Source organism: Diabrotica virgifera, chromosome 5, assembly GCF_917563875.1.
Source record: "Diabrotica virgifera virgifera chromosome 5, PGI_DIABVI_V3a".
NCBI classification, from domain to species: domain Eukaryota; kingdom Metazoa; phylum Arthropoda; class Insecta; order Coleoptera; family Chrysomelidae; genus Diabrotica; species Diabrotica virgifera.
Window position 1 is genome coordinate 165587682 of NC_065447.1, and position 15142 is coordinate 165602823.

General features: G+C 33.9%; 2 protein-coding genes across 2 annotated transcripts in view; one reads left to right on the forward strand and one right to left on the reverse strand.

The window, feature by feature from the left end:
- Window positions 1-15142, reverse strand: part of LOC114341115 (uncharacterized) — a 121009-nt gene that overhangs the window by 18327 nt on the left and 87540 nt on the right. The window contains exon 9 of the mRNA XM_050651658.1: window positions 2544-5639. Coding sequence (XP_050507615.1) covers window positions 2544-5639 — 3096 coding nt within the window. The remainder of the gene's footprint in view (window positions 1-2543; window positions 5640-15142) is intronic.
- On the forward strand, window positions 12173-13215 carry LOC126885209 (THAP domain-containing protein 3-like). Its single transcript, XM_050651660.1, has 2 exons — window positions 12173-12529; window positions 12781-13215. The coding sequence occupies exons 1-2, from the start codon at window positions 12238-12240 to the stop codon at window positions 12951-12953; spliced, it is 465 nt and encodes a 154-aa protein (XP_050507617.1). The 5' UTR covers window positions 12173-12237; the 3' UTR covers window positions 12954-13215.

Here is a 15142-nt window from a genome sequence, read left to right on the forward strand (position 1 = left end):
TTGCACACCGCGAATAATGTATTTAAAATATATAACACAATATAACTTTATAAAATAAACACAATATAAGTTTTAAATTCCAATAAACACAGCAAATACGCTATTGTCACTGTCATTGAAAACGATAAATGTCAAAATTCATAATAGTAAACAAGGTATAAAAGTAAAAAATATATTGAACCTTTTTACAGTTAACAATCCTTTAAAAATCTTTCGAAGTTAATTATTGACATCAATTACAATAATTATTGTATAAAATAAACAAGTTTAAGTAATTTTATTTGCAGTTTACTTCATATTAAAAGTGGCATTCACCACTTGAACCTAACTTCAGCCCCTGAGTAATCAACTATTACTCACGGGTTAAGTAATGGGTGTTATTATCTATTCAAAAATAGCGAATAGTGAGCATGTTATTAAACGGCCGTACAGAAAAATCCATTAACTCATTATTTAATGACTAAAAAACAATAAAAAATTGGAATTCAACTGCAAAAATATTTAGGTAAAGAGAAGGGGAATCGGTGAGCAAATACTGAATTTACAACTCTTGAATGACCGAGATCTGTGAACAATTAGTTTTTGCAGGAAAGGCATGACGAAAGAATGATCCACAAGAAAATGAAAGGAATACTCGTAGCAGGAATCAGAAACAGGAGAAATAATAATATACCAATAGTAGGGGAGCATTGGATGCTAAATTTGAAGTTACTAAAACGACATGGTGACCTATTGGGTTGTGAAGATTAGGTCCTAAAATAAAAAAAAAATTAAGTTAAATTTTCTATTTTAGTGGGGATTTTCCATTTTTAATTTAATTTTCCATTTCCAAAAATTGTTTTTTCCGATCATAGCACCATCTATCCGCAATTCGAAAAATGTCACGAATAAAAGTTACTTATTTTTAGGTAAGAAATCCAAATCTGCAATAAAAAATTGGGGTTCTTAACTAAGATTTTAATGTAACCCCCCAAACCATCTCCGTGGGTGGGTCCTGTTTGGTGTCATTCGATAGATTTTTGAAAAATCTTGAACAGGTATTTTTCAGTTTTTCGACCTGACGTTCATTTCGCGAGATCTCGCAGGGTACCTGCGTAAAATTTTAAAGTTACTCCCCACCCTCTTCTGTGGGGGTCGTGTTTGGTATCATTTGATAGATTTTTGAAAAATATTGAACACGTATTTTTCGGTTTTTCGATCTAATGTTCATTTCGCGAAATATTCGCTTTTTTGCGAAATTTTGTGACTCATCCATTTCTTTACGTCCCGCTCAAATTTTAAGATTTTTGAAATATACACTGTTCTTCATGTACTTAACTTACCTTATCTTAATCTGACCTTTTCGAGTTTTTCTAAGGATAGAATTTTTACGGACTGTCCCAACGCTCACAAGGTTTCTCCCCATGTGATTTTCTAACGCTCTCGAGTAACGCGCAAAATCCACGCTTGGGCTCCCCTATCATAATAAGAGAAGGCAAAAAAAAGTAGAAGAGTAAATGGAGAATGGGTGAAGTACAAACAGAACTTATTTGGAGATAACAGAACATAAAACATCAACAAGCGTATACATAAAATCAGAAATAAAATTTGCAATACAAAAAATGAAGAATAGAAAAACCCCAGGCCCAGGTAATATTTATACAGTGCTAGTCAAAAGTCCGTACCCCCCCTCGTATCTTTTGAACGGTTATACCTATAATAGTGAAATTTGGAGGGAGGAAATAAACGGACGTTAGCTTCTTAACTAGTCATGACAGGTGACGTAATAGTGACAGATGACGTTACAGAGCCACTGTGACCGATAATTTTAAATGGGACCTTATGGCAAGTGATACCGTGTTTGAAAGGTATTCAAAATACCTATTCAGTCATACTCATTTTTTTTGGGTTTTAGTTGATTTTGATGAATAAATTAAATACATAAATATAATAGTGTAGCTTTGCATTTAATTAATAAAAATTCAAATGTAAGCCTATGGGGTTTTTGTCAAAAAAGTTGACGTTTTTTAATTCTCTAGTAGTTTTTACGTCAACGTCAACCTTTTTGACAAGTAATCATATGCGGAATTTTGAATTTTTATTAATTAAATGCGAAACTACAATTTTATATTTATTTCATTTATTCATCAAAATAAGCTTAAACTCAAACAAAATTAGTACGACTGAATAGGTATTTTCAATACCTTTCAAACGAGGTATCACTTGCCATAATGTCCCATTTAAAATTATCTGTCACAGTGGCGCTGTAAAGTCATCTGTCATAATTACGTCACCTGTCATGAGTAGTTAAGAAGCTTACATCCGTTTATTTCCTCTCTCCAAATTTCACTATTATAGGTATAACCGTTCAAAAGATACGAGGGGGGGGGGGTACGGACTTTTGACTAGCACTGTACAGAGATTATAAAACTCATTGAAGACGAAAATTTTGACCTGTTCTCTCAAATATTAAACATTTGCGACTACCTATATACTCAAAAATTCAAGCCATTATAAAAATTAAATTTTTTTTTTGTGAGAAATGGTTAAAGTAAAAGACTTACCTTTATATCCCATTTGTTGTAAAGCTAAGTTAGGATTACCATATCTCATCGACATGTCGCTAGATGAAGCTGAAGACGTCACGAGTGACGACTGGGCAGACGCTTGTTTCTGTGACAAAGTAGCAGGGATTGATGTGGAAGGAAAACCTAACTGCGAAATAGATCTAGTATTGACATCAGGTCCTGTATAGCCCATGTTAGTGTATTTCGACATATCGATTTTGCTCGATTGTGAAGAAGCTATCGTTCTATCTCTACTTGGTATATTTAGAGAGTAGTTTGAATCGGTGTTAAAGTTATAAGCAGATGCTGCTTGAGCCGTTGGTAATTGAGAAGTATGCGCAGGAGGTTTTGGATAAAAGTCTTCAGAATTCGGGATGTTTAAGCTCTTAGGATCTGGGATGTTTTGGTGAACATACGGTTTGGCATCTACTTTTTCCTTGGACCCATCTTCTTGGTTCTTCTTCATTTCTATTTGTTGCGTTAGACGCGGAGCTATTTCGAACTTTTGATTACTAATTTGCAATATTTCATTATCATTGTAAGCTCTTTTCTTAACAGGGAAGATTGCTGTCTGAGACTGTATCTTGTCACCACGTTTGCTAAGCTCTTCTTGAGACTGGAAGTGCTCCACTTCAGATGAATTTGAACACATGCTTGCAGATATAGGACTGGGAGGTCGTTGAACAATTGGGGAGTGTTGGGAATGTACACCAGGAGAGGGTTGTGGAGGTATACCGGGAGAATGTTGTGGATGTATACCGGGAGAATGTTGTGGATGTACACCGGGAGAATGTTGTGGATGTACACCGGGAGAATGTTGTGGATGCACACCGGGAGAATGTTGTGGATGCACACCGGGAGAATGTTGTGGATGAATACCGGGCGAGTGTTGTGGATGAATACCGGGCGAGTGTTGTGGGTGAACGCCGGGAGAGTGTTGTGGATGAACGCCAGGGGAATGTTGGCTGTGCATACCTGGAGAATGTTGCGGGAGAACCCCAGGAGAGTGTTGCGGATGAACTCCAGGAGAATGCTGTGGGTGAACTCCAGGAGAATGTTGTGGGTGAACTCCAGGAGAATGTTGTGGGTGAACGCCAGGAGACTGTTGTGGAAGTAACCCGGGAGAATATTGGGGGTTGATATTAGGTGAATGTTGTGGCAAAATTGTTGGCGAATGAGGGGAGTAAACTGTTGGAGAATGGATATTGGGTGAATGAACACTAGGTGAATTCATCCCTGGCGATCGATCAGCGTTCATATTTGGAGATACGTTAGCTGATAGCTGATGATGAGGAGAAGAATGATTACTAGCAGGCGAATTGGCAGTGTAGTTTTGAGGTGTCTGTGCTTTATTACTGTCATAGTATGAATAGTTGCCTTCGGAATTATACGGGGGTGTAGGATTTGTGCTAGAATAATTAGGAACGTGAGTGTAATATGGAGGATTTGTGTATGAATAGTAAGAATTATCAGTCGTGTTTGGGGTATAAACATGTTCAGAATAATGTGGATAAGGAGACTGAGAATTTTCCTGAGGACTGCAAGATTTATCTGGACTGCTCTTATTCGATACAGTGTCTTGATAAAATCCTACCCTGATTTGTCCATTGATAGTGGAGTACGCAGTTTTTGGAGAAATATCCGGTCGAGGTGACGCCATAATTGGAGACGCTCCCGTAGGAGATCTATGCAATGGTGAAGGATATGGAGCAGGATAAGCTCCTCTTTCATCCATTCCAACTCTCGGCGAATCCATGTCTTGGCTGAAACTAGAACGCTCAGACATGCTGCTTCCTGTACTAATTCGTCTTTGCCTGGAAATGGGTTGTCCGTGAATGTCCGTACTTGGAGAGACAAGGGGTAATGTCACTTTACGAACATCCACTGATTTGCTTTCGTCATTCTTTTCTTTTTCAACTTCCGATTTAGTGTCATTTCTTTTAGTGACTGGTTGTACTTTTGGGGCTCCGAAAGCCTTGAACCAAGCGCTCAGATTAGGGGTTGCACCACCGCTTCCAGTATCATCTGTAACAGGTGGCTCTTGCGATTTTTTCTCAATTTCTTCTTCCGGCTTCTTAATACTGATTGAGCTTTCAACATCCATTTTTATATCAGGCGTGGCAGGTTTCTCGTCTAATTTAACCTCTTCCAACTGTTTTTCTTCTTTCTTTTGATCATCAACAAACTTATGCTTTCCGAAACTATCTAAAACAGATCCTAAACTTAACTTCGGAGCATTGGTATTTGTTTTAACAATTAGTGAGTTCTTGGTATCTTTTAATTTTGAAAGCGGACCAAGAGCAAATACTTCATCCGCTTTGCTTGTAGCCTGAACGTTCGTTATGAGATTTCCTTTACTTTTTCCCGGCTGTAGCCGATCGATCGTTCTTTGAACTTCCCTTCTTTTAAAGAACTTGGAAGGATCTCGAAACGGTTTCTTTTTAGGATCCTTGTTAGCTGCATCCTTCTTAATTGCCGTCAAAGGTTTGTCCAATTTTTTGCCAGGAACTTGATCTATTTTTCCTGTAAGTGTGTCAAGGTCGTCCAAACCGGCGTACGATGGAGAATTACTGGCGGAGCTGAATTCTGCGAATTTAGGAGTGTCATCTAGCCATTTGTTTATGTCTTTTAATGTTTGTTCAGTGGCTATAGTCAAAGCGTCAAAATTAGCAGCCTGGGCCTTGCTGATAATATTTGAACTTGTTGAGGTCGTAGATTTTTTAGTTTTCTGTCCATCTGACTGAATGCTATCCATTGTATTGTTTCCCTCTTCCAGTTCTATCTCCGCTTCCTTAGTGAACGGCTTATGAGCCTTCTCCTTGTTCTTAGTCTTATGTTTCTCTTCCTTTTCAACTTTCTTAGACTTATCTTTATTTTCTTTGGAATGCTCCAATTCAAAATCAAATTCGTCTTTTAATTTGTTTTCGCTAAGAGCTTTGAGTTTTTCTATAGTTTCTCTTAGTTTGTTGTGCTTTTCCTTTGGCTTCGGGAAAAATGGTAAGAGCTCGTCGTCTCTTTTTATTTTCTGGTCAAAATGATGGTCCAGTACACTAAAATCGTCGAAAAATTTGTCGAACTTTGTACGGTGTTTATCTAAAAAAAAAAAACGTTATGTTATAATATATAGGGTGTCCCAAAAGTAGCGGAACGGTCGAATTTTTCTCGAAATAAACATGGTATCGAAAAACTGAAAAATATGTGTTCAATAATTTTCAAAAATCTATCGAATCACAAAAAACACGACTCCCCACTCCACCCCCTAGTGGTGGAGCGGGGGTAACTTTGAAATCTTAAATGGAGACCCCAAGCTTTTATTTCAGATTTTGATTCCTTACTTAAAAGTAAGTAACTTTTTTCGAGACATTTTTTTGAACTATGGGTAGATGGCGTTATAATCGAAAAAAATCATTTATCCTGGTGTCATAGAAAATAATAGAAACGGTCTACTATCTCGAGAAATACACTTCCAAAGGAAAAACAAAAAAATGCGTATTTCATATTTTTCAAAAACCGATCGAATAGCATCAAACACGACCCCACACTCCGCAACCTGGAGGTGAGGTGGGGGGTAACTCTAAAACCTTAAACAGCAATCCCCATTTTTTATTGCAGATTTGGATTCGTCATGAAAAATTAAGCCACATTTGTTCGAAACAATTTTTAGAATTGTTGATAGATTAGAATTGTTGATCTATCAACAATTCTAAAAAATATTTTAAATAAATGTTGCTCAATTTTTCATAATTAATCCAAATCTTCAATAAAAAATCTAGGTTGCCATTTAACATTTTAAAGTTAACTCCCACCCCACCTGTAGGAGGTGGGGTAGAGGGTCATGTTTGGTGTTATTCGACAGGTTTTTGAAAAAAATTAAACACATATTTTTTGGTTTTTCATTTAAAAGTTTATTTCTCGAGATATTAGAGCGTTTTTATAATTCACCTGTGGTATTACAATAAATTGTTTTTTCCGATTATAGCGCCATCTACCTACAATTCGAATAAATGTCTCAAATAAAAGTGGCTTACTTTTACATAAGGAATCAAAATATGCAATAAAAACTAGCAGTTTCTATTTAAGATTTTAAAGTTACCCCCCACCCCACCTCCAGGGGGTGGAGTGGGGATTGCGTTTGGTGTCAATGGAAAGATTTTTAAAAATGTGTTTAAAAAAGTGTTTTTCAGTTTTTCGCTCCGATGTTTAGTTCGCGAAATATTCTACCGTTCCGCTACTTTTGGGACACGCTGTATAATATTATATAGGGACTGAATAAAGTTATCTGGTAAAATTGAACTTTTTGTTTAAAATGCAAGAATACTATAATACATAATTAGACCGGTAACGAACCTATTACACAAGAGAGAATATCACACCACGAATGAGAGGAGTGTGTGTGGTAATTAGAACAAGTGTATAAGGGGCTCATCATACGAGTTACGTACTATAATTTCCTTACAAAGTTTTTTGTTTTAAGAAAAAAATTTAAAATCCGGTAAACATAAAAGTTACATTCGTAGCGAAATAAAAGTCTAATAGTCTAAGATCCCACTGCAGAATTACTGCGCTAATACGGTAGTTAATTAAAATCACATTTATACAGCGTGTCCCGGAAAATAGTGCGTTCCTTAAAGGTATAGGTAGAGGGCACCATGTAAAGCAAAAAACTCTTAAAACATTTTTTTGCTAAATGCAATCGTTTGACCAAAAAATTAAAATACATTTTGGTATGCAAATTAAAATCTGGCAACTCTGTGAGGTACTAAAATTTAAACGTAGACTTCTTTTTAGTAAACATACAACAGATAGTTTGTAAGAATCCTGCTTAGTTTCAATACCGAAAATGTTTTCGAATCGTGAGTTCATTACCTATTATGTTATTGTTGATTGGTTATGGCAGATCACTAAATGGAGAGGCTTATTATAATTTCTTTTAAAATGTTTTTCCGTTATTTCCCGTCGTTATGAGGGAATGTGTTCTTGAAAGTGTAGTAATTACAGTGGAACCTCTATAACTCGGATTAATCGGGACCACGACCGATCCGGGTTATCGAAAATCCGAGATAGCCGGAGAATATGGTAAAAATTAATAAAATACGGTATACTTACAGATAAACTCCGTTAGAATTGAAATAACATGAAATATTTTTATAAATATGCACAGTACATATTACCTACTCATTACAATTCTAAAAAAAAACACCAAACCCAAACAATACAAGACACACAATACTAAAGACCATTGTTTATAAAAGAATTTTTTAAATAGTCTTTCCTAAACAATGCTGACAGTTTGAAATAAAAAGGAATCGATACTACAGACAGCTGGCTGTTGTTTCTGCGGCGTGTACTATGATGAGTAATTTTTAATCTCGTGTTCAAATTACACACATAAGTACACGACACAGAGAGTCTAGACACATTATCTCTCAAATATTATATTACATACACTTTTATTGTTGAAAGGATTGTCTGATAATTAACTATTTTGATTGGAAATAAGCCACAATTAAATTGAAAAATACAAAATATTGAAAATCAAAATGTTTATCTGATGAAAATCGGTCCGGGTTAGCCGGACTTCCGGGTTATCGGGGGCCGACTTATCGGGGTTCCACTGTATTTTCAAGTAAGTACAACTTAATTATTTTAGTTCACAAGTAAACAGATTACTGACACATTATCAATCTGGTGTATTTAATGTCCACTGTGAACTATGAAATTTAGTCAAAGTCCTCAGCATTCAACACATTTAAAGCGTACTAAATACATAATAGGTACCTACTAGTTCAGTTAAAAGATGTGTTTTTATTTTAAAAGATGTGTAATTCGTTTAAAATTATGCAATAGGTATTCCAATACATTTAAAAGAACTTATAGTAAACAAATAACAAAAAAAAAAACAAATAGTAAATACATTAAGTAATATTAGGTTGGATTATTTTAAATACATGTACCTACTGTAAATCACAAATAAGTTCTTACTATCTGATCTGTTATTATTCCGTAGTGCGTACGATCGCGATGTTGCCAGGCAATTAAAATTTCTAAACATTAAAATACAGGTATATGGAAAACAATGTAATCTTTTTTTTGGGAACGGTTAACTTTAGAAAAAAATGCTATAGGACTTTTTTGTTCCAAATTGTGTATTCTATCCATACCTTAAAGGAACGCACTATTTTCCGGGACACCCTGTATATAAACTTAAGAATAGGACAATACATTGGTAACAGGTTGCTAATCAAAAAGTGGCCGTAAATCATTTTAATTTAATTAATAGTAATTCATTGTTGAAAAAAAATATTAAGTCTCACATAAAATTGCCGAATTGTATTGCCCTCGCGACAATTTGACAAATACAATTCGACATTAGATGCAGAACTAAAAGTCTATCTTGGTTCATTTTTTTTAAATTGTAATTAAATAGAAACAAAATACTTAAAAATTATTCTCAGTATAATAATGTAAGTAGATTAGTCCCGGTATAATAATAATCTGATTGGACAGAATAGGGAATTTGCATAAAATTTTTAATTTGAAAAAATGCTACAAACCACAACAGATAATTTCAAACATATATCAACGAAAAAAAAAAGCTTTTTGTCTTTCGTTTGGCCCTTAAAGACGATTAAAAACGACAGAAAATTCAAATTATAGCAGTCAGACCAAAACGCGCCCTCATTGGTCATGACGTCATATCATTATAGTATTTGATGTCCTCGCCATTAATTCATTAGGTTTGGCATTCGTTATGACTAGTGTGACCAACTCCAATTCAGTCGATTTCGGGACAATGATACTCAAAGTTCACAGTTTGAGTTTTCGTAAAACTATAATACCACGATATAAAATGCATGCGTTTTGGATGGGGTATTAGTATTATACCGTTGATTGATAAATATAGGGGGAAGATACGAAACCATGTGCATTATTTTGTTCCCTTTAAAATCTGCCTGTATAGTGGCGCGCCTAGCGTAAATTTGTTGAAGCTAGCCAAGAACAAGCACTTATTCTACGTGGTCCGTATTCAAAATTTTAACGCACAGTCGCTATCATATTAATCTGTATTAATACCTGTATTAATTTTTTTTTCTGCAAAAACGTTGAAAATATAAATTGACTATAGAGTTTTTTTCACTAACTAGTCTTGACCTCACAAGTAAATACTTTTCGAGTTATTTGCGCGTGAATATATTCATGTTTCAAAAAAAGTATATTTCATGAGGAAATGAGGAAGTATTTCGTCAAAAAAATATTCATAGCAAAAATACAGCTTATAAAAAAATGTTTTATATATGACATATGAAGTCGTAGACTCAGTAAGAGCAGAGTTGTAGCTAATAAAAAGTAGGTTCTTATTCGTCAAATTCCAAATTGAATATTTCTACGTGAAATAACCAAAAAATTAAGTACTTTTCGGGGAAAACTCATCATAATTTTTTTAAATTGTTTAAAAACAGCTTTATTTTTTTAAGTTTCTAGTATCAGAAGTAAAAGTTGCGCACAAAATAAAGTTAATCCCTTTTTTTGTAAACAAAATCTTAAATATCACCTCTTAATTAGCATCCCAGATGAAATTAATCAGACCTATGAATATGACCTTTACACTTTGGGATATTTCGTATCACTGATAATTATAAAGTTATTTTGAAAAAAAGGCATTTTTCTTTTAAAACAAAAAAAAAATTACTGTAAAACTAAATTTACGATAAAACTTACAGATCATGACAAGGCGAAAACGGCGGGTCCTTTGGGAAAAATATTCCCATGAGATTTTTTTGCATAATCACATTCGTGAGACATCCCAGAATAAGGCTCAAGAAGTCGCCCACGTGAAAAGTGGTTCAATTTTTTTTAACAATTTTTTTTTAATCGAATTGCAAAAATCAATGTTTTTGGCTCAGACATTTTTTTTGTAGGTTTTTTGGACCATTCTGGATAAAAAAGGTCTCTTATTATTTTTCTCTAAAGTTGATCGGTTTCGAGTTATAAGCAATTTAAAATTGAAAAAAACGAAAAATGGCGATTTTCAAGGCTTAATAACTCGGTTAAAAGTTATTACTATAAAAGTCAGAAAGTGACTAAATCAAAGTTTAATGCCCTCCCTACAAGATCCTGAAGAAATTTTTGTCATTATTTTATTACTAAGCTGTTATTTTTAAGTAATAATAATGAGCGCCATGCACGAGGTAGGCGGCCGTAAATGTGAGTGCAAGTAAGATGCACAATTGGACTGCCGGAGTGGCATCTCTCGCACTCAGCATTTACGGCCGGCAACCACGTTCATGACGCTCAATATTATTACTTAAAAATAACAGCTTAGTAATAAAATAATGACAAAAATTTCTTCAGGATCTTGTAGAGGGGCATTAAACTTTGATTTAGTCACTTTCTGACTTTCATAATAATAAATTTTGATCGAGTAATCCGAGTAACCCTTGAAAATCGTTTTTTCATTTTTTTCAATTTTAAATTGCTTATAACTCGAAAACGATCAACTTTAGAGAAAAATTTTTAGACACCTTTTTTATCCAGAATGGTCCAAAAACCTACAAAACAATTATCCGGGCCAAAAGTATAGATTTTTGCAATTTGATTAAAAAAAAATTGTTAAAAAAAATTTTCACGTGGGCGACTTCTTGAACCTTATTCTGGGATGTCTCACGAATGTAATTATACAAAAAAATCTCATGGGAATATTTTTCCCAACGTACCCGCCGTTTTCGCCTTGTCCTAAGTAAAGTAACTTGTGAAGCGGTAACGTAAATTTGATTTTATTCGTCTTGAGGCGCCAAACGAAAAACACAAACGACTTTTTTCTTTGATACATTTTAAATTGTGTTTTGATGTGATTTATAGCATCTCTTTCGAATTAAAAATTTTACGCAAGTTCCCCTTCAGAGGGTGATTTTCACGATTTTTTAAAACTAGGTTTTACAAAAAAATGACCAACTTTATTTTCAGCGTAACTTGCTTACTTTTAATGCTAGAAACTTTTTTAAAAACAAAAATAAAGCTTTTTAAACACTTTAAAAAAGCTGCGATGAGTTTTCCCCGAAATGTACTTTATTTTTTTTTGTTAGTTCACGTTGAAACATTCGATTTGGAATTTGACGAATAAGAACTTACTTTTAATTAGCTACAACTCTGCTTATACTGAGTATAATGATTTCATACAAACGCCATTTTTTTTTAAGTGAAAAAACTCTAGAACAAAACTTGCTTAGAATTAGTCAGTTTATCCACTTGATAGCTACTAGCATTGATTATAAACACACACAATGGTGTTTTTAATCAATGCTACTAGATAGTATTAGACTTATTGCTAGCTACCTAGCCCTATACAAAGTGACTTTAGAAAGTCCACATCTACATTAGAAAACCTAGTGGATATTTAGTCATTCATGGGTTATTTGGATGTGATCATGTATGTTTGGCTTATGGCTATCTTTTATCATTGATTAAAAACACCATAGATAGCTCACCTCTTGGTAACCGAAAGACGTATCAAAAACTAGATGGCGCTACTCGAAAACCGTATCGAGATTTCTCATTCTCTCTCTGACTTGCGAGGAGGTAGGAGTAGTGTCAGGGCCGAACTTACCCTATAGATGTATTATCTGTGACAGGCAGGTGTTGTGACAAATTAGAGCGGAATTTTATAAAAAAAAGGACTCATATTTTAGACAAAATGGCCTCTGTAACTCATAAGTGTGTTTACGCGGGATGTTTTGAAAGAAACGATGGAACAAATAATAATATATCTTTCTTTAAATTTCCACTGAAAGACGTAGAGCGTACAAAAATTTGGCAAAAAAACTGCGGGAACATTGATATTTTATTGATGGATATCACTGACCTTAAACAGAGGGTAATTTGCCAGCATCATTTTGCAGTGGAATATATTTACCAAAGTGGCCAAAGAAAGTTATTAAGGAAAAATGCTGTTCCTCTAAAATTTACACAGTTAACAACTGATTTAGGTGAGTACTCCATTTTATAAATATTTTTATGTTTGCCTAATGCGCTTTGTCAATGAGAATACTACTATTAAAATATATTTTATATAAAATCAGTGGATATTGAATGATTTAAATATTTTTATACAATTAAATCAAAAGAGATTTTTTTTTAAATATGAATGCGTTGTTACTATCACTCCAGAAATAATGATGATGCTTGTTTTGCTTTAATTAAAATTACACATACATTTCAATGATTACACCTATTTTAGGTGATATCCCACCAGTATGCTCTACATACGTTTATTGCGGTACGAAACGTAAAAGATCTACAAGTGACGATTGTATGGTTAGGTCAACTCCATCGCCTAAGAGATCAAGTAGTAGTCTCAGTGATATTTCCAGTTTTGAAATTATTTGCCCACAAAACTTGAAACTGAATTGACGGAGAAGGTAAAAAAATTGGAGTATCAAGTAAGTGCTTTAAAGAAGAAGTGCCGTCAGAAGAACAGTCGGCGTTGTAGAAGAACAACAAAAAACAAAAAATCGGCAACCAAATTCATGTTACAGGTACTGTTAGAAAATAAAAGCAAATACGTGCACACATTTGTTAATATGCAGTTTTCACACAAAACTCGTTCACAATGGAGTCACAATGAAAAGGATTTAGCTCTGGCCATTTATTATAAGTCTCCTAGTTGTTACAAATTTTTAACTAGATCTCTTAACTTTATATTACCTTCAGTAAAAACAATTCGAACTTGGTTGCGTGTCATAAAATTAAGAACTGGTTTAAACACTTCCTTAATTGACAAGTTGAAGAAAAAAGCAGAGACAATGGATGAGTTGGAAAAAATTTGTGTGTTAATGTTTGATGAAATTTCTTTGAAAAAAAAAATTGGAGTACAATAAATTAGATGACATTATAGAAGGGTTTCAAGATTTAGGTGCTTTAGGAAGAACAGACAAACTTGCCAACACAGGTCTGGTTTTCATGATGCGCGGCTTGCTACATAACTGGAAGATTCCGATTTGCTATTTTGTTACAGGTGGTCCAATACATAGCGACAACTTAAAAAACATTGTAGTTGAAGTTGTTTCAAAATTACAAAATATTGGGTATATACCAAAAGTGTTAGTGTGTGATCAAGCATCTAATAATAGAGCTTTATTTAAGCTGTTAGGCGCATGTAAGGATCAGCCTGCAATAGAAATAGGAAATCAGAGGATTTTCACTGTTTTTGATACACCCCACTTATTAAAAAGTCTAAGAAATAATTTTCTTAACAAAAAGTTGACGTTTTTTGCCGATTCTAACCAGATATCGTGGCAAGATATTGAATACACATACAACATCGATAGAACCAATGTGAGAGCACGATGCATGGTGAAAATAACAGACGTTCACATAAACCCTAATCATTTCCAAAAAATGCGTGTAAAATTAGCAGCCCAAATTTTTTCCAACTCAGTTGCCTCAGCAATGTCAACAGCAAAATCTGTAGGCCAGTTACACACCAAAACGGCTCCTGATACTGCCGAATTTTTAAAAATTATAAATAATATTTTTGATGGTCTTAACAGCAAATATTGTAGTGATAGTAACCCAAACAGAAAGCCAATGTCAACTTTAAGCAAGTCAACTGAAAACTTAAAAGCAGGTTTAGAATATTTTAAAAAAATTAAAGTTTTTGAAAATCAGAAAGAGAGAAATAATATTCACTGTCTACACGGCTTTCAGTGGACAACTTTGTCAGTTTTATGTTTGTGGGAGGAACTTCAAAAATATAATGTGTCATATCTTTTAACATCTTTTCTTAACCAAGATCCTCTAGAAAATTTTTTCTCTATTGTGCGCAATCGGGGTGGTTACAATCCAACACCTAGTGTTAGTCAGTTAAGAATTGCCATTAAGCATAACACAAATATTAAACTAAAAATTGCTTTAGACAATGGAAATTGTGAAATAGCATAAACTGATAATTTAGATTTAACCCACGAAGTAACCAGCGTCGAAATATCTGACGAGTCCATTGAAACCCAAACAGTTCATGTAGAACAATCTTTAGACATGCAAAAGGAAAATAATGACAACCAAATTTTAAGCACGGCACATTCCAGCCAATGTAGCATAACAAATTTAGAAACGTGTGCTGTTACATATGTCGCTGGTTATATTTACTATAAGATTATAAAGAACTTGAATTGTAGTAAATGCCAGGAAGACTTGCTAAAAGACAACAAAATTCTATTACAGAAACACGAATTAATGTTACTTTTCAGAGATTATGGCGCAAATGAAGAAATAAAGTTTCTTCAGAGACCATCAGATTTGTTTGTTACTATTACTACAATATTGTTAGAAAAGTTTCACGAGGCTTTTAATTTATTTAAAGTAGATAATGCAGTTTTCGAAAAAATTGAAACCTATGTGACTAACCATATTTTATTAACTACTAATTGGCTTAAAAGCTGCGAAGACCATAAAAGGAAAATTATAAAATTTTTGGTAAAAATCAAACTTTTTAAAACTTGTCAGTGGTATAACGTTAATGAAAGCAAACAGAAAACTAAAAGGGAAAAGATTCACAGAAAATTACTTATTTTCGATAAAAGTAAAGGTAAACAAACATC